The 19,570-nt window shown below is 44.1% G+C and overlaps 3 protein-coding genes, 1 long non-coding RNA gene and 1 other non-coding gene across 6 annotated transcripts in view; 3 read left to right on the top strand and 2 right to left on the bottom strand.

Moving 5' to 3' along the window:
- LOC5667093 (supervillin) overlaps positions 1-19,570 on the top strand; it is a 205,880-nt gene that overhangs the window by 15,863 nt on the left and 170,447 nt on the right. The window contains exon 1 of one of the 2 annotated variants that reach the window (XM_061642223.1): positions 8,699-10,345. The exons of the other annotated variant lie outside the window; for it this stretch is intronic. Within the exon in view, the coding sequence (XP_061498207.1) occupies positions 10,331-10,345 (15 nt within the window). The 5' untranslated portion in view covers positions 8,699-10,330. Of the gene's footprint in view, positions 1-8,698; positions 10,346-19,570 lie in introns of those variants that run through there. 2 annotated transcript variants of the gene reach the window in all.
- Positions 1,026-1,335, top strand: LOC5667137 (uncharacterized). Its single transcript, XM_001687957.2, has one exon. The coding sequence runs from the start codon at positions 1,101-1,103 to the stop codon at positions 1,305-1,307; it is 207 nt and encodes a 68-aa protein (XP_001688009.2). The 5' UTR covers positions 1,026-1,100; the 3' UTR covers positions 1,308-1,335.
- On the top strand, positions 2,415-2,946 carry LOC3290326 (antimicrobial peptide defensin 3). The gene has a single exon (XM_565009.3). The coding sequence runs from the start codon at positions 2,648-2,650 to the stop codon at positions 2,849-2,851; it is 204 nt and encodes a 67-aa protein (XP_565009.3). The 5' UTR covers positions 2,415-2,647; the 3' UTR covers positions 2,852-2,946.
- LOC11175568 (U6 spliceosomal RNA) lies at positions 7,881-7,987 on the bottom strand. Its single transcript, XR_003025267.1, has one exon. It is a non-coding gene; the product is annotated as a U6 spliceosomal RNA (small nuclear RNA).
- LOC133391147 (uncharacterized) lies at positions 12,771-16,017 on the bottom strand. Its single transcript, XR_009764632.1, has 3 exons — positions 15,609-16,017; positions 15,015-15,474; positions 12,771-14,940 (listed from the first exon to the last, which is right to left on the bottom strand). It is a non-coding gene; the product is annotated as an uncharacterized LOC133391147 (long non-coding RNA).

Here is a 19,570-nt window from a genome sequence, read left to right as displayed (position 1 = left end):
GACGAGAATGCGTCGCTGAAGGTTACTTACTTGGAGGGCACGCCGCGCTCTCTCGCTCCCTGGGCGAGAGTGTCGATCCGCCGATCGCGTTGAGCCTCTTTTCGATTTCCTTCGGCGGCGGTTATGTGCATTACAGAGGGAGGGGTGGGAAGGCGTGCATTTTTGGTGGGATGATTTCGGCAGAAATGGAAATTATCTGCCAAACGAGAGCCACGCCAATTGTGCAGCGCTTTTGCGTGTGCGTTGGCTTATGTTTATAGCTTATGTTTTTATTTCCCGGGAAATTGGGCAGTACCTTTTTGTGCGTTTTGTTTTTGCCGGTAGGTTCGTGGGTTCCCTTAGTCGTCGCGAAGGGATAGGGCACGGGGGCAACTTTTGAATCGTGGGGACCGGTTTCTGCTTTGCGGGAAGAGAAAATTTATCATCCAGCTCCAGTTGGACGCGTCGTGAGTAAATTAAAATATTACAATTTTTATGAAACGGCAACGCGTGTTGTTTTGCGAATGGCGACAGTTGGCGGGAGTTACGCAACTTACAGTGTTGAGTGATCGTGCGTTTTTGGGAAGCCGAGATCAACGAACTAACATAACAGGATCGAGAAGAGTGTACGTATAATTTAAAGAAGAAGTAAAGATCTCCTTTTAAAAAGATAAAAAGCGTTCCAATCTTTCTCTATTCTTCTGCAGTATATTTCTGGACGTAGAAGGATTGTCTGCTAGATGAGTACTAAGAACAAAGAGTGTGATGAAATTTGAATCTGTTTCAGTACTAGCGATGTGTAGAAGAGAAGTTTGTTAGATGAGCGATATGGTATGGGAAGGAAGCTGTTCAAACACACGTTTTGAGAAGTAAATTTGTTTGCCTTTACCGTACGTATCCCAGCAATTTTCCGTATGCGATTTTGCAAAAACTATGTCCCCAATGCTCCCACTGTTTAACGTGCTCGGTTGTTGTTTTTTTTGCTCCCTTAATGTACAATGGATTGGTCATTTAAAATTGATTACACCAATTGTATAAATTTAGAACACGTACTGGCTGCACCCCATATAAACCTGAGTTCATCGCCTTCGCACACGTCAGTCGTTTTTTCGAGTTCGAAAATGAAGCTATCACTTCCGCTAGTGCTGCTGTTCGCTCTGCTCGGTCTGTTCGTGACGGTAGCCGTTGGACAGACCCCCTGCTCGTCCGCCAAGAAGGTGCGATGTAACGTTCACTGTCGCGGGTACACCAAGCTCGGTTCCTGCTACGATGATAACTGCTCGTGTGTCGACAAACCGGCAGCGATGAAAGCTTCCTTTGCGGCATGAATAAAATGGCAAAACATTGATTCTTAAACAGCTCGTACGTGGTTTCGTTTTATGTATGAAAGAAATGACCACCAGACGGTATGGCTTTCGAGCTCAAGGTGTACGAGGAGCTACCATCGCCATCTCCAAGCAGAGGTCACCTAATACGGTGGCAGGACAAATTCACAGGTTTATTTTCACATTTCTATTTATTGCTGGCTTGTTTTGGGGAGCAAAAGTTGTAAACACTCCACTCTTGGCCCAGGTCGCCCACTCGCACCACGCGAAGGTTAATGGCAGGCCTCTCCAGCGATCGTTTGGGTGGCAATTTTGTCATTTATTCAATTTTTGCGACCCAGTCGCCGGGCCGTTACCGGGATGAGTTTGAAATAATGTTCGACAACACAGTCGCAGAAGCAACCGTTTTACCGTTACGGTAGTTTTGGCATTCTTCGACTCCCAAGGAGTGTGTCTCCTCCTGGGGATGTTGCTCTACTGTGTTGTTGTTCTTTTTTCTTCGCTCCCTTGAGGTCATACGCTAATCGACGTGCGAATGGATGATTTTGCAGTTCTCTCTCAACATTTTATTTGATGATTGTTAAACATTTCTTTTTGGTATGGCGTGTGTTTGTGTCAATCCGTCCTAGAAGAAGCTTACTGGTATGCTATGGCTTACCGAAATGGACATTTAACCGAGACAGGGGCGTTCAGGTAGCTTATGGCAATGTGTGTCAATGGTAAATGGCGATCAGCCATTTGACGGACAGTTTGGACACTGAAGTTTGATGGTAAAAGTCTAACTATAGGAACGCAATGCAGTGTGGGAAGTTGAAGGTGAAATTTTTGTATGATGGCAGTGATAAATCTTTCCACCCTTTCCACATAGTGTGCACTGTTTCTTGTTAACTGTCGGTGGGTCTGTATGAATCTGCGTATGAACTCCAGTGTGTTGTTGAAACACTTGTTCAAACAAACGGCATATTGGTCTTGTTTCTTTGAAAATTCTGAAGGTGCCATTTTGAGTGTAAAAAAACTGCGATCGATTCGGGAAAAAACCTTAAAACCCCCGCAACTCTCTACAATAAGTCTTTTTGAAGAACTGTGTAGAATATCTTTGCATTGCTATGCATCGCTCAAGGTTTGTCACAGGGGGAAAAACTGGCACACCGTATGTACAAACAAAACAACACACACACGCAACACCGTCTGTACTAATATGAAAGATTTGTCTACGTTTCGGGCTGACACTTTTCTGGAAAGTTTCATCAGTGTCCGATAGCACATCTCTGTCACAGCCCAGTGTGTGTAGAGATAGCTTCGCGGACAGTCAATTACGCAGAAATCGCAGAGCAGCATCCAAAATGAAATTCGCCGTAGTATCCTTCCTGTTGGTGGCCCTGCTTGGGCTGGTTGCCGTCGGTGAGGCTCAGCTGAAGAATCTGGCCTGCGTTACGAACGAAGGACCGAAATGGGCCAACACGTACTGTGCCGCTGTGTGCCACATGTCTGGACGTGGCGCTGGATCTTGTAACGCTAAGGACGAGTGTGTTTGTTCGATGGCTTAAGATCATGATGGAGGAGCTGGTAATGAGCTGGTTAGATGCAGTTGGAGATGGAAAGGAATAGTGAATACAAGGAATAAAGTTATTATCTACACTTATGCGAAGTAGTGTTTTGTTTACTATAGAAATAAATTGAAATCATGTAGTACGCTTAGTACTTTACATCTGATTGGTGACGTTTATTAGGTTTAAATGGTAAATGTATCAGTACTTCGTGGTCTGGATCTATCCATCTATAGAATGGAATGTGTCTTATACTTTATTTAAACGCAGTATTCTTCTTCATCTTTTGGCTCAACAACCGTTGTCGGTCAAGGCATGCCTGTACCACTTGTGGGGTTGGCTTTGAGTGACTTATGGGTTACCACCCCGCCATAGCAGGATAGTTATAGTCATTCCTACGTAAGGCGGTACGGTCCATTTGGGGCTTGAACTTATGACGGGTATGTTGTTAAGTCGTACAAGTTGGCGACTGTACCACGAGACCGGCTACACGGAGTATAGTTATTGATTTTATCATAAAGCTTCATGCAATTGGCACTCGTATTATTGGTATCGTAGCTCTCCCGGATATTGGAACGGAGCTAATTATTCATAGTAGCATGAAATAATATTGTATAATCCTGAAATTTATTTCAAACTAGTATAATGAATACTTCTCCTTATTGACCTAACGACCTACGCGATCATACCAGCCTTATGAGTTTCGACACGTTTGCGTAACTTATTAAGTACGACGCAGCCGACTTAGTCCTGGCTACGGGGGAAGATCAATACGAGACTTTAACTCACGATGGGTATCAAACAGGGGAATTAGTAACAACTCTTACAATCTTACATCTAAATAGAACTATTTTCTTTCGGGTTGCAGCTTAAAATAATAAATCCTTTTTTTTTGTTTTCACATCTCGACAGTAGCTTTATTTCTTTGGAGGTTTGGTTCTAGATAGAAGGTGTTGCTCCAGTAACGTTTCCCACTTCTGGTAGCGTTTATCAATCGCAAACGCTCGTTGCGGAAAGGCTTGTGTGATGCTCATGGATACGAGAACGATCAACAACAGGAATGGAAATACGAGATTCATGTCTACGGAATGTGCAACGTCTTTAGAGCAAAAGTGCGAGTATATGAATCGTTGTTGGATGTCGAATTTGGCGCCCAGCCCTGCTTTTATAGTACAATGCGCACTGAAATTATTAATATTTATTAAAACCTTGAGGCGCCACCAGCGCCACTATTATAACAGCAGGTGTGATACCCTAAATGTGTTTGCTTTGCACATATTGTATGCTCAGGTGTAATGTGCAAAACGGTTGCAAAAGTGGCGCCGAATCTCATCTGGTGCACAGTAGCACGTGGTAGATAGGTAAAACATAAAGCAGATGGTAAATTCGCTGCAGTGCACATTAAGTTTCGAACGAATTGGACACTCTTTCTTGTTATCTTTTGGTTGCATACGGGTCAAAATTTTCATTTGTACAGAAATAGTGTTTATTAGTGTTTATTTCATGCCGTTGGTTTGGGCGTACCGAATATTGTTCCCCTGATCTGCTGTAGAAGGTTGGCGTATTGTTCTTTACTCCACAATTTGCTACTGAAAGTGCTAGCCTGGCTCACACCGACAGTGGCGAGAATGACAAACGTTACTATTAGGAACGCGAGTTTCATTTTGGCCGATATGAACACTTTGAGCGGTGCAGAAGATTCTGATCGATTAACAGTTTAGTTTACTTGTGTGGCTTTTATAGTATGGTAAAAAACAAAGTGTAATCGAAGTTCTACACTCAATTTATGCAGAAAATTGTCGGAAGCGTATATTGTAACAGTTGGCTTGGTAAAAGAAGTATAATCGTGTTTTCTTTTGTATTTGTAGATTCAAGTGCGTTATGATAAAATGAAGTGTGGCCATGGGCAATACAGAACGATCGAAGAACGACGCTACGGTTGGATTTTAAAGTGAAAAGGATTATGAACAGACATCATTGACTAGTTCAAAGGTTTTTTTTGCGATTCTTCATAACTATTGGTATTATATGATGTAATCCGAAATGAGTTCTTCAATGTTGTAGATTCCAGGGGAGGTAACGTGCTAGATGTTTTGATGTAGCTGAAGCTTCATCAGTGTCCAATAGCACATCGCTGTCGAAGCCCAGTGTGTGTAGCCAACAGTGTGTGCCGCTGTGTGCCACATGTCTTGACGTGGCGCTGAATGAGAATTATATCAGTGCTTCAGGGTCCTGATCTATAAATCCATAGAATGGATTTTTTCGTCTCATACTTTATTATGTGTTTAGATACTGGTAGTAATTGGTATTGAATAGTTGATCTCGCCAGGAAAATACATATTTGAATTCATTGTATTTTTAAATTATGATTAAATTATGGAATTTGTTTCCATATACTATAGTGAATACAAGTTACAAGGTGGTTATACGATGCTTTATAAGCTTCGACTTCGAATTTTGAGACCTATCATGGTTACGTGGGAAGTTTCATACGTGGCTCATAGCGGACATCAAGTAAGGGTAAAAGCAACTACTCTTAGAATATAATATCCTATAAAATTCAACTATTTTCTTTCGTATTAGAGCTTCAAATTACACAGGCTTGTTAAGTTTTCACATTTCTACAGTAGTTTTATTTTTCTGGAGCTTTGATTCTAGATAGAACATGTTGCTGCAGTAGCATTTCCCACTTTGGATACGAGAACGATCAACAACAGGAATGGAAATACGAGATTCATGTCTACGGAATGTGCGACGTCCTGAGAGCAAAATTACGAGCATAAGAATTGTTGTTTGATGTCGAATTTTTCACCCAATCCTGCATTTATAGTACAATGGGCTGTGAAATCAACTATATTGATCATACCTTGAGAAACTAAAAACCCTACTATTATATAAGCAGTGTTTACTTTGCACATATTGTATTCTTAGGTGTAATGTGTCTCCCAATCTCATCTGGTGTACAATAAAACGAGGTAGATTGGCAAAACATAAAGTAGACGGTAAACTTTCGGCATTGCACATTCAACTTTGAACGCATTGGACACTTTTGCTTGTTATCTTTTGATTGCATGCATGTCACAACTTTTATTGAGACAGAATCTTATGTTTATTTCACGCCTTCTTTGTGGTCTCAGTGCGTTTTGACTGGATTAGCTGTAGCACTCTGTCGAGTTGATCCTGGCGCCACGCTCTCACGCCGGCCTGGCTTACACCGACAGTGGCGAGAATGACAAACATCACTATTAGGAACGCGAGTTTCATTTTGGCAGATATGAACACTTTGAGCGATGAAGATACTGATCGATTAGCAGTTTAGTTTACTTGTGTGGCTTTTATAGTACGGTTAAAAACAAAGCGTCATCGAAGCTCCACACGCGATTTATGCAGAAAATTGTCGGAAGAGTCTATTGTAACAGTTGGCTTGGTAAAAGAAGTATAATCGTGTTTTTTTTGCCGTTGTAGATTCAAGTGCGATGTGATAAAATGAAGTGTGGCCATGAGCAATGCAGAACGATCGAAGAACGACGCTACGGTTGGATATTAAAGTGAAAAGGATTATAAACTGAAGTCATTGACTAGTTTAAAGGTTTTTTGCAGATCCTCATAATTGTCGGAATTATACAATGCTATTCGAAATAGGTTGCGCTTCTTCCATGTTGTTGATTCAAGTGTCGGTGACGTGCGAGGTAAATGATTGGAGCACAAAGTGATTTTTATTTTATGTCAGTCAGAAGAGTAGAGAGTCTGTACTAGATTTGAACCCATGACGGAATATAATTTTGCACTCGTACGGGATTGTCATCATGGTCATAAACAAAAACGCCACTTTACGATTAATCTCCATGCATTGTATTTATTCATATTTTCATGTTGATACATTTTATCCTACACGTTTAAAACGTTCTTGAAGTTGTTTCAAATATTTTAATATGTTTATGTTATTCATTAAACCTTGAGCCATGGTAACACTGGCACAAATGAGAAACACAAACAATACTATTAGAGTCATGTGCTTCATTTTGAGTGATTTGAGTAATGTGCGTCTTCAAACGGATATGTGTCTTGCTGAGGCTTTTATAGTTCAGTAACCCGAACATCCAAACTTTGTTCTAAGATATAGGAAGGAAGTTACATGAAGCTGTGTATTGTCACAGTTGGTTTTGGTAAAATTGGCAACGTGAAATCGCATTATTTGGGCATTGTGGTATAGTAGATACAGCTGACAAGTAACGTAGGAGAAAGGAAAACAACAAAGTATATCTTAATGTAGTCTGTAATGTTGTTCAATGTAATGTTTGAGCAATACAGGGTTTCCCACGATTTATTGGTTGGTTCTCATCAATTTTTGGTGGGTTCCCATATTTTTTTGGTGCGTTCCCACGATTTTTTGGTCGTTTCCCAGAATTTTTTGGTCCAATTGTATTGATATCCAATCGGAAAATACCAATAAATTATGGGAACGAACCAAAAATTTATGGGATACGACCAAAAAATCGTGGGAACACACCAAAAAATCATGGGAACTGACCAATAAATCGTGGGAAACCCTGTAAAAACGAACAAAATATAAATGAAACAAACACACAAATAAAAAACTTTGGTGCGACATATTTCAAACAATGTTACTAGTTGCTGCTTTCTAGAAGTGGATTATAGCGAAAACACTAATTCAGCCCAATCTAATGAAAAAGCTACAACTCAGCTAAAGGTTGGGAAAGAACATTGCACGGTGATCAAGAATAAATAAAGCTGTCGTTTATTTGAACAAACTTATTTGAATACCTTGAGAACAGTTTTGGGGAATTTTGAGATTCTAAATCATATCCAAATAACTGCTACGTACTCATTTTCTGTATCGAACAACAATATTTTCTCTCTCTCTCTCTCTCTTTTTCTCTCTCTCTCTCTATCTATTTCTTTCTCTCTCTTTGTTCAGTTAATGAATGTGATATCTTTCATGAAAAAGAATTAAAATATATTATACGGTTCTAGTCCCCAATGATGAAAATAAGAAAAACATTTGACAAAAAATGTGGAACGCTTCACGATTTTGCGTGTCATCCTTGCGCAGGGGCCATGCTAATCTTCTCTGTATCGTTCCAATTTTAGTATATGTCCTGCCGAAGCAAGGACAAGGACGAGGGGAAAAAATGTTGTATATATACTTTGCGCTTTCAATCCTTGCTCTAGCGATGCATAAAGGATATTCCAGAAGGATTTCTTGCCTGAGTGTGACTGTTGTAAGGTTTTGCTCCTGCCGTAACTCACGCTAATGTGATGTTTCATCAACTTTTCAACATTTTTTGTATTGCTTCATCTATTTTTCGTCAAAAATCGTTATTCATAGCAACGCGTTGGTATATCTCAAAAGAATAAACAGTTTTCATATGATTAATTCAAAAAAAGAGTTTTCTAGAATAACCAAGAGCCAAACCGCTGCAGTGTATATGTGGCCAACAAGCACTCATCATCTAATGCTGGAACTCATTCCCAGCCGAACGTCGCGTACCGTAGGGTTCGTATCGCAGTGAGAAAGAGAAGAAAGAGCCGGCAAAGGGTGAGAGCTCGCAGCAACAAAATGTGTGCTCCGGTTTGTATTTCAAGCAAATACCATTATGGCAGAAATTTGAATTTTTTTATGAAAAATAAAACATTTTTACATAATTATGTATACATTCTGGTAAAAATAATATTTATTTTACTTAAATATTCTGGTACAAAATGTCTGTACGGAAAATTTATTCGATTTAGCACATTTCCGTACACGAAACGCCGACAGCATGGCTCACGCCGTTTTACGCACGAAGCGGAGCAGAGCAGGCTTGGTGGCGCAACAGCCGAACCGAGCAGCTTCATTCGTGTTTCGAACGCCAAGGCAAGCACGCTGTCGTCGACCAGTGGCGTGTAGTGGAGTTTTGTAAAGGCAATACGCGCGCTCGAAGTTTGAAGCTCAATTTACTCAGAGGCTGGCGCGCAACGCTCGCGCAAATAAACAAACAATACGCATCCGCGTGGTTAAGGTCGCACGCGGGTTGTTTTTTTCCCTCCGCGTGACAGTTTTTGTGTACTTTTTCCTGTGCTGTGTTTTTAAGTTGTTTTTGTGGTAAAGCAACCATTTGTCCTAGTGGTGGACAAATGCGTCGGTGTACGTTAACTGGAGCTGTAACAAAAATTATTCGTTCGATTGACGATTGTACCACAGTTTACCATCAAACGACAGGGAAAGTGATGGCAGTGATTTGAAAAGTGATACAACAACCGACCACCACGACCTCAGATTTGCAGATGAAATCTGACTGTTTTCGGCCGGTGTGGATTTAGTGAGTGTTTTTTAACTGCGCGGGGAAAGAAGCCGGCAAAGGCAAACTTTCACAAATCGGCCAACCGTTTTCGGTTTGATATGAATAATTAATTCCCCGCCAGTTGTTTTGCGCCAACACGCACCGCACACATGATAGGGTGGTGCGTTTTGATGTGATTCTTGTTGAAAAGGGAGTTTGAAAAGGCAGGGAAGCGTGAAACCCCCTTTAGGCAACGAAAAACTACGCAACAAGTGTGTTCTGAAGGGATAACGCAAAAAGGCTGCCAACATACACCAAACAGTAATCAGCAACCGTCTGGAGCGAATTTGTATGTGTGTGTGTATGGTTGCGGTGTGCAAGAAAGGTTCAGAAAGGCTTGCCATGTGAGAGCGAAGTTTTTACTTTCGTTCGGAATCGCTCACCATCCGCGGGTGACTTTTAGTTTCGTTCCAATACTAATGGTGTCCGGTTTGCTGTGCCGTCGCAGACCTGGGCAGGAGCAGTAAATGGTCTCCTTAACGATGGTGCTGCAGGTGCTTGGCGAATGTGTCGATTCTGTCTAACCAGTGTCGGTGGTTTCACCCTTTGTGTGTGAGTGAGTGTGTGTACCATTAAAAGTTTGACAAAACGAACCGAGGAGAAGCATAATCATAAACACACTTTAACCTCACCCAAAGAAACCCAACAGTCACCTTCAGCTGGAGACAGTGAAAACAACAAAGAAACCTTGTTCGATCGATAGCCGATTTCGAGTGCGCCAAAGTCGTCGTCATCTTCAGGTGGAACCGGTTTCCCTGGTGTAGTAAGGTGTATGGATATAGATAGCGAAACGCTCGCCCCCAAGGAGCAGACGTACAGGTGATCTTAGACCGTTTGTTTAAGATCGTGAAAGATGCGTTTGCTACCACCGCGTGACACGTACCATCGCCAAGAACGTCCAAGTAGCTGCTGATATTGATTTTGCACAGTACACACACATAGAGTACCAGCGCTAACAAAACGTGTGACCGCCAAAGTCGTCGCAGGTGCCCCCGGTAGTGTGCAGGGGAGTTTATCGATTTTCTCGCGACGACCGTCCTGTTTGCCAGCTGTTGGTGCTCGCCCGGATACACAGTCACGAACGCCACGTAACCCTGCAAATCCGCGGCCACGGGTGACAGAATCAGTTAGCAGAATGTATTTGGTACAGGTAAGAACATCGTCCCTTGGTAGCAAGTGGGCTTCATGGTGCCTACCCGCGTTAGAGTGTGGGACAGCAAAAGTGTGAGAACGGTTTTACCTTCCAGGGTAACACTTTCCACACTGGCACGACCCAGTAGCTCCAATAAAAAGTTAGGAAAGTGTCCCAGCCCGAATTGGCTCAATCAAAACAGTCGAGGGGAAAATCCCAAAGCAAAAGAACACACACACCACACCATTCCAATGCTCGAGATAGACACTTAAACGTGGTGCCATATTTCTTGAGCAGTATTTCCACCAGTGCTTGTATAGCAATTTATCCAAGCAAGCGTGAGAACAGCCGGGATTTTCGTCTGATTTCCATTGCCTCAGAGGCTGGGGTAGGTGTGTGAATGGACCTCGTGAAGATGATAGCACTTGAAAAGCTTTTACCTTCAACTGCTTTCGAGTGTCATCCGACAGTGGGAGATCCTTTTTTTTGCACGATCACTTCCTTCTTTCATGTCAATTTTGCAGAATTCCATTCACGGCTATATAGGCAGCTTATCTCGGCTAGCGATCCATCGCTGTGTCCATTATCAAGGTAATAGGACGCGCGGTATGTGTCATTTATCTGTGATTTGCTGCGCTCTCGCGCCTAAAGGTCATTGCCAATGTCTGTGACATTGTTGCGGCTATTGTAACAGCAAATTGTCGATCAATGGAATGCGTTATTTTGATAGCATTGGAGGCCCTACCTCCGGTGGCCTTTCTGTGATTTATTATTATATATCCTCAGGACGCCAATGGCGCGCGGAAAGTTTAAAAAGCTTCGATTGCAGAAGAGGTCATTACTTTTTGCACGCAAAATAGTGCCCGCGCCCGACTTGGTCGTTGAAGGTAGTTTATTTAATTATCAAAGCAATAGAGGGTGTTTGCTTATCTCACTCGATGGCCTTTCGCGTTGCATTCATAACACTTTGCCGAAGGCGTCAACGAGACGTGCTCTATGATGTGTGTGCGCGCGCGCCAATGAACGTGACAACTTCACGAACGATGTAATAACACGGGGTTTGATGTGTTTGTGGACTTTGCATGTTGCAACGGCAGATAGGCCTGTCGAAGATATGGTAAAAAGAACGAAGAAGCGAGCAAGCAGGGAAAAAGCATCTTTGATTACAATCGTCTGCATCGCTTACGTGCCGCTGCGATGGATGCCGTCCAAAGGTATGCGTGCATCGGGGCGCGTTCGAACGGCCAAAATCAAACCAAACCAAAATCTCGCCCCCGAAAAAAGATGCTTATCCCTTGAAGCGTGTCCTTCAAATACCAGCCGAATTAGCGGGTGGTAAACAATTTAAATTTTTCCACACTGTGAAATTCTGTCTGTTATTCCCATCTCTTTCACTCATTCGCTGGCAAGGATTGGATGCATGGTTCCCTTCCTTCGACGCTGTTGTGTTCGCTTGATGCGCTTGTGATTCGAGGAATATATCATCCCTTGAAGGATGAATTTACACAACAGTCCGCCACTCTTCAACCCTCTGCCTCTAGCATCGTTCCCTGTTTTTTTTGTGTGTGTTAAAAATTGGAATCCCTTTTTCCGCCTTTACCTTGTAGGGGTGTGTTTAATTTTGTTGTTGTTAAAGCCGCAGCTCAACTTCCTCGTTTTGTTCGCTTGGCAAGTCCTTGCGTGTGCGCTCGCGCGCAAGGGGATACGCAAGGGCTGAAGGCTAACCGGTTGCTATAAACAACGCGCTCGGTCGATAAATTGCTGACGGGCAGACGATCGGCATGGCTGGCATGGCGTGGTCATAATTTCTGGCGCTGATTATTCCGTTCGCCTAAAAAAAAAAGAAGGTTCGTGGCTTGCGTCCCTGGGGAAGTCTTTCGTTTCCCCCGCTGAACGAACGTTATCCCTGCGTTCTTCTTCGGAGCGTTTTATCCTTTTGGTTTTGCGGGATCTTTCTAAAAAGGGATCAAATCAACGCGAACACAGATCTGATGTGTTCGTTTTTTTCGTTGTTGTTGTTGTTGTTGTTGAGGGGAATTGATCCCTTACCAACACAAAAAACCACGACAAAAAGGAATATATATTCTAACGAAGTGAAAATTATGCATTAGAAGGCTTTGTAATGATATCCGTCGATCTGGTGGCCTTCTGCCGGGACTTCCTGTGCAATTTTGACACACAATCAAAAACGCTTTTGCTGCCACACAAAGCTTTTGGGCCAAAGAGCTACTGGTGGTGGTGGGCTGTGGTTAGACGCGTGAGCTCTTCTTGGAATCAAAACAGCAAGCCCTTAGGATTGATGTTTTTTTATGTTTTGGGTCTGGTGTTTTTATTCTGTTTCTGTTGGCGTTTTTTTTAAACACTTCCGAGAAGATATTGAATCTGCACATTAATTGAAAATGTTGCCCCGTTGATGAACAGAAACAACACAAAAACAAACCAATCAACCATAAAGCAGTTTTTATTGGACGTTCTCGATCTTTACAGTAGTCGGTTTACTCGTTTTGAGGCGGAAGACAAGTCATTGGTTTTTGTCTTCTTCATCTTTTCGTTAGGAACCCGACAAGTAAAACTAATTAACGCTAATTATTGAGGAAAGCCCAGCTTCTTCTTTTCTAGTTACAAAAAAACACTGCCTCTTATCTGGGTTCCGTTTGTTTTCTACCTAAACCGCAAAACACATTTACTGTTATGTTCATTCTCTCAACTCTATCGGCAATCGATCGTTGCTTGCTTGCCTTTCTCCGATCAATTCTAAAGGCAGAATGATAAATGAATGGTGTAAAAGTGAAATTCATCATACAGAGTGCAGCGCAGCCTCCAAGTTCTAAGCTCGGTGCAAAATGAAATTTCAACCTGCTGGGAACACACACTCAGGTGCTCTGCTCCCATATATGTGCCCGAGTTTTTGTTCCTTCACAACGATGCAAGCCGATGTTGATTAGCTCGCAACCATCCATATAACTGTCCCGAGGCAAGAACTGCTGACCGATCATACATAAACGCCCTCCGAAAAACGGGTTGACCGACACGACTAGACATGACTTTCTCACACAAGCCTCCACCGGTAATTTATTGTCGAAAGAATATTAACGCCCAAAAATGGTCAAATTTGTTGATCCATCCAGCTACTCACAGACACGCACACACAAAACAGACAAAAACGCTGTTGCTGCCCACTGCCACACGGTTTCATTCGGTGGTTCATTGTAGCTAAATCCCTTTCTAAATGAATGGACAACAAAAACAGGGGCGCTGGTGCGCTAGTGCTTGTGCCCCATAGGTACTGGAAAACGGTTTCGGTAGACGCTTGTTAAAATTCAATTAAAAGGTGTTGAAAAATAAATTTACACCTAACGGGGCAAACCGAGCGCCGGTGTGTTCGCTACAATTTTGGCATTAAACTGGGAGGAGAAAGGAACACACACACACAAAAACATAAGCCAGAATACAAAACACAAAAAATGCGATTATGAAAGGAGCAGTACTGCTTCTTTTAATTTAATGTTGCTTTTTAGCAACATTAAACGATTGCTTACATTTAGCCCGGGAAGCTGTTGTTTTCCCTTCGTTCCCCTTCTCCCTTTCTCTGTGATTTTAAATGTGGTATAAGCATTCATAATCACTTTGCATAATGATGTTAATGATCGTTTAAAGTATATCACTTGAACGGTTTGTTTTTTTTTGGGGTGAGTTTTTACCCCACAACTTGACGACAAGCTACGGCTCTCGGTATGCATTATGTATGAGAGACCTGTCGCGCTGGAAATGTTATTTTTCGAACCACAGTCACTCCAGTTTAGGCTATTTGTCTGTCTGTATGTCTGTTTCTTAACAAAAAAAAACTTCGTTTGCAGTTTAACTTTCTCATCGACATCCCGCCGCGACAAACAGTCGGACGGATTCGGTCGAGTTTAACCTCGCGCCCGCGCTACCGTTTGACAAACGACGTACGATGGTGATGATTTTTGGACGACTCGCTTTCAGCAAACGGAAAACAACAGCACGCCAAAAAAGCACCTGCTACTACTACTACTACTACCACTACTTGAAGCCACCCCGGGGGGAAAGTGTAGCAAACGACAGCCCTGACAGTTGGTGAAATTCATAAACCCACGCCTACGTGCCCAAATGTGTCGTTTGTGCGGCGCAAGGCCTTTGGGGAAGGTAGTTAGGTTAGGGTAAATTAAAACTAAATTTAAAACGCATCATTTTACTCTCCTTCCTAATCAGCTCGTTTTCATGTGTGCGGTGGTGTGTTGCTACTGCTGCCGCTTCCGCGTCTGCTGCTGAGCCTGCCGCGACCCTCGGTCACGGTCGAGGCTGTCGTTGTCTGTTGTTTTGTCGTCCAAACGTTTCCACCGGCGAAGCACTGGTGAAGAGTGCTTCCGAAAAATAAAAACTTTCACTCGGAAAAGAAAACGATACCAAACCGATTGTCACGATGGAACGAACCGATCACCGTCTTCACCGTTTCAGCTGTGTGTTGGTGTGGTGCAACCGCAGAAGGGTCAAAGTGTCTTGTTTTGTACTACCCCGGGATCTTTTTCTTCTTCTTCAAACGTCTCTACTCTATCTCTTTTATCCGATAATGGAAAGCTGTAAAGGGGGAACTGTTGTCACCATCGGGAAGAAGAGGTGCATTAGAAATTGGGAGAAGAAGAGGACAGGGATTAATTGTACGCACTTGAGAGCATCGCCAGAGTCTCCATCACACGCCCGCATGACATCTTCATCGCTTGCAGGCTGTGGCTAATACGATGTGGAATTTTTCGTTGGGTTTTGTCATCGGTTTTAAATCGTGCCCCAGTAAAAACCTTCCTTTGTGTGGTGGAATAAATAATGCTCGATCAATCTTACGCGCGCACTCTCTCAATGGCAATGAGGGGGTTTTCCCTCTTCCTGGGATTCCAATGAAAGGACCTTAGTACCTGCAGCACTAGCATAGGGGCCGCAGAAGTTATCCCGATCTTGCAGCAGCAACCGCACTCAAAATGTGGGTCTTCATTCATTGGGAATCTGCACCTGCTTGCGTATAGGAACATGTACGTGGTCGGACTCGGCGCAATGGTTCATGCCCAGCCTATCGACCCATTGCATCATCGACGACCGACTGTCGTTTATCCAGTTTTCGTTTGCCTTCCCATCTAGGGATGAAAAAAAAAACAGTGTGATCTAGTGGTAGTCATGTACAACCGACGTTCCGTGTGCCGAGTTGCATCTCCAGGCTATTGCGAGCACGCATTCATGGACCGCGGCATTTCGCACTATGCAATCGTACCTTTCCATTTTTTGTTGTGCCCTGCCTGTCCGCAAGCAGTGAACGCATTCCTCATGCTCTCCTGTCCACTGGGGCTCGAGCGAAAGTTCGTGTATCATGTCATGTGCTGAAACGAAAGTGAAGAAACCATATCACGTGGCTGCTGCTGCTACCTGGCGGTGGACTTTCCGAGGTCCTTCTGGTGTTTGGGTAAGGGGGTTTGGGTTAGTTATGCACTCGGTAAGAAATTATCGGGGAAACGCGAGGGAATGGAAACACAAGTGGTTTGCTTTGCTGTCATGTTTTGGGGCAATTGAATCATCGAAACAGTTGTACGCTTTGTTGGACGACATATGGTGGTGGTGTTTCTTGTGTAAGTGTGTTATCCTTATACAAGACGGAACAGGTATACGAGATGGATGATAAATGAGGGTTGGGATGAGATGTAATTGAAGGCTTTTTATCGATTAGGTTTGAAGAAAACTTGAGATATTTTGGGGTTTTGATCTTCTGGACATCTACACTGGATTCCAGTGTTAGAGTATGATGTACGAAGATGTTTGAATTGATGTTAACAATGTCACTCCAGGATCATATCGCAGAATCTGCCCTATTGAAGCTCTTTAATAAGGAATTCAAGACATAATTTCGTGCATAAGTATCGTTGGAATTTGTTTTAAAGAATTCATTAGAGATCATAGAATTCAGATTGAAGTAAATTCTTGAAGAAATGAGCTGTTTTGGTTCTAAAAGTCACATCTTTACAATGCTATCTGTGTCATATACATCCAATTGATCGAAAAAAGTCTTTCAAAAGTACAATGGGCGTGCCTAAACGATTGCTCTATTTACACCAAAAAAGTGTGTAATTGTTGTCGTACGGACCAGTACGGTAAATTGCTACGATGTACCAATGCTACAGCTTTCACAAAGCTATACAAAAAACACTTAATAAGCTACACATCGAAAAAAAAAACCCTCCGATCAGTGCCGAATGGATTCCACAGCATACGGCCCAACCCATCAACCCGATCGAGCGTCGAGTGTCGAAAGAAACGAATTGTTTTAAATTGCGAAACTAATACAACAAGCGACACAATATCGATTCGCCATCTTGGCCTTACAATGGAGAAATTAGTGTACGGTTGGCGGGTGGTACTGTTTTTTTCTTGCTCAATCTAAATCCCCTCAATATTGCTCCTGAAGAGTGTTGCAGATGCCCCAACTACGGATAGTATGGTTCGATCGCTCTGGTAGGCAAAACGTGAGGCACCGATCAAATGGGTAACAATCCGCCAAATTAGAGACGCTTTTGTCTCGCGCTCGGTCAACGGACGTAGTGGCTAGAAATTCTTTCAAGACCTCCCGCTTCTCGACTCTAAACGCAGCGGCACAAAGGTGGAGTCCCTAGGCGCCATGAGCGTATATGCTCGTAGGGCTAGACATAAATGGGCTAATGGTTTTATCTGGTAGTTCATTTCCGCACCCTCTCTAATTGACGCAATCTCATCACTATGGCGACGCAAGAACCGAACCGAGCAATGTAACAGCCGGGTCCACTTTTCGTCCATCATCAGCGGATGATCATGCGTAGCGGGCGAGCCGGCAATGCTACGATGGAAGCTGGGAGCCATTTCTCCGATCGCGCTTTCCCTTGGGTGCATCTTCCAGTAAGCATGGGGCGATAGAAACCGTGGCGCACAGTTCGCGCGAGCTAATTTAAATCCCACCTATCGTGCCGGCTAGAATGAAGTGCCAGAGTGGAGTGGAGCCAGGCCCTAGGCGCAGTAGAACTTTAGCTGGCAAGCACTCAAGGGTGCCGGAGGCGTGCGCACTGCAGAAGGGAGAAATGTTCGCCCCATAAAAGGGTAGAGCTAATTGCTGTTTACATTATTTATCGCCGCCTGTCTTTTGATGGTTTCATGCGGAGTGGAGGGGTTTCAACGCTTCCTGCTGCTGCTGCTGCTGTTGCAGAACGCGGGAGGTTCTACCATGCTGCGGGATTCAACAAAAGACCCGTTCGGTGGGCGAGTGGGTCCGAAGTGCATGCACACGTGTTGGTTGCTCGGCCGCGTTTTTGTGTTGGAGTCAATCAGAATGGATCAATTTCGTCGGATGGCTTGTAGTAGTAGCCCATTACATCGATCGCTCTCTACCCACGGGCAAACGGATCTACAGCGGTACATCTAGCTCTACACGTGGGAGTGGATGTCTTGGGATTTGTTTGGCTCAATCTCGTCCGCTCCCAAGCGGTGACCTTTTGAGGGTGATAGTTTCTGTCGGCTGAAAGATATCACTGCCAAAGTTCCAACAATTTTCTCCATCCGGTTCACGCTAGAACTCCCCAGCTCTTTGCACCGCGAGTTTTTGAGGCTAAATCTGTGCCCCGGATGATGGGATCGGGAATCGATCGGAGGTTCTAATAGTCTCTTCTTGCTCCTCCATCTCCCCGCAGGGGACAGAGTGGTGTGTAACGGGTGGGATCGTTTTCACGGGCGCGGGATACCGTTAGGGCAATCAAAATCAAGTCAAAACATCGCACCATCAAAAGCCCGCTGGGAGCCGTACCTCGATCTCGGGGAGCGGGGAATAGCCTAATATAGGACCCGGACCCGAAGCTGAGCACTGTTGCATCAGTGCAATCCCTGGGGCCCCTAGGGGGGGGGGGGGGGGGGGGGGGGGGAAGGTTTCAGATATTGCTAGGCGAGGGCCAGGGATTTGAGATCCCTTAAGCCGAAATAAAGCGCGGGCCGGTGTCAGATCTCGCCCCAGAATCGCTTCAATCAAACAGGGGGAATGGGGGACAGACTGATTCGGATCAATTTATGACACGATGATTACGGACATTACCGAGGTACCGGCGGTAACTTTATGGAACGCGCTAGAAACTGGAGCTTTCCAACTTCTCGAAACCACGACAACAATTCAACGTTGTGACAATGTTCCGAAGAAAATGAGGTCGTTTGTATGCTTCTTCTTTGCGGTGACGATGCGAGACAATGGCGTCTTTGGAGATCGGTTGACTGGTAGCCTATTCTTTCTCTGGGGTTTTCTTTCTTGCTTGGAGCTCGTTGTGAGGCTGCAGTGACAATTGCTCTATTGTAGCGCTGAACATTGAAGTACTGTTTCGTCTTGCTTTACCGATTCGGCACGGAGCGCGGTTTAAAAGGTGGAAGCATTTGCATGTTGAACTCCGATGGGTCACGTAGTTACGGCAATGGTGTGTGTCCGAAAAACAACTCCAAAACCATGTCTGAGAACCATTTTCAAGCCACACTTTGGAGTATGGTTATGCGGCCTATGCGGATGGGGAAACCCACCCAGGGAGTAGCGCATCCAAGGGAACATCTCCAAAAAAACAACAACAAACCTCCACGACCTAGCGGTCAAGTGAAGCCATTGCAGTGCATATTTCATGTGGACACTGGCACCCTGTTCACGGAAATGTATTCCAGGCTCAGAAGCTCAAACTCACACTGACGTAATCGAGCCGGGAGAGCTGATTATGTTTTATTTCATCGTGACCACACACTCTCCTGGAAACTCGCTGGGATGAAGTGGTAGTTTGGGGCTTTCTGTTTTCGGTCCGGTTTGTGCGTTGGTTTTTTATTTATTGGTGTTTGCTCATTGGCACCATAAAACCCTACCAGGGCAACAGTTTTTGCCATGTGTGTATGTGTGTGGACCTGTTGCTCTCGCCGTCCCCTACCCCGAACACGGGCGCACGATCTGTCCATCCATCCATCACGAGCGTCCAAAGCGACGGACCGCAACCAGGGATCTCGCTCGAATTGGCGTTGACAGATTGCATCCTGGTGGGCTGGGCGAGGAGGAAGTGAACTGGTTCGGCTGAACACAGACACACACACCAGAGCCACGCTTGGGGACAGGGGAGCGGCTAGTCACGATGCGTGTACCACGTATCCATTCGGGGAAAGTGATCGTGTTGAAGGTTATGTACACACGCACATGTCCATATTTGA

The sequence above is a fragment of the Anopheles gambiae genome, chromosome 2 (assembly GCF_943734735.2).
Source record: "Anopheles gambiae chromosome 2, idAnoGambNW_F1_1, whole genome shotgun sequence".
Lineage (NCBI taxonomy): Eukaryota > Metazoa > Arthropoda > Insecta > Diptera > Culicidae > Anopheles > Anopheles gambiae.
The sequence above is the reverse complement of the archived record's forward strand: the minus strand, read 5'-3'. Positions and strand labels throughout refer to the sequence as shown.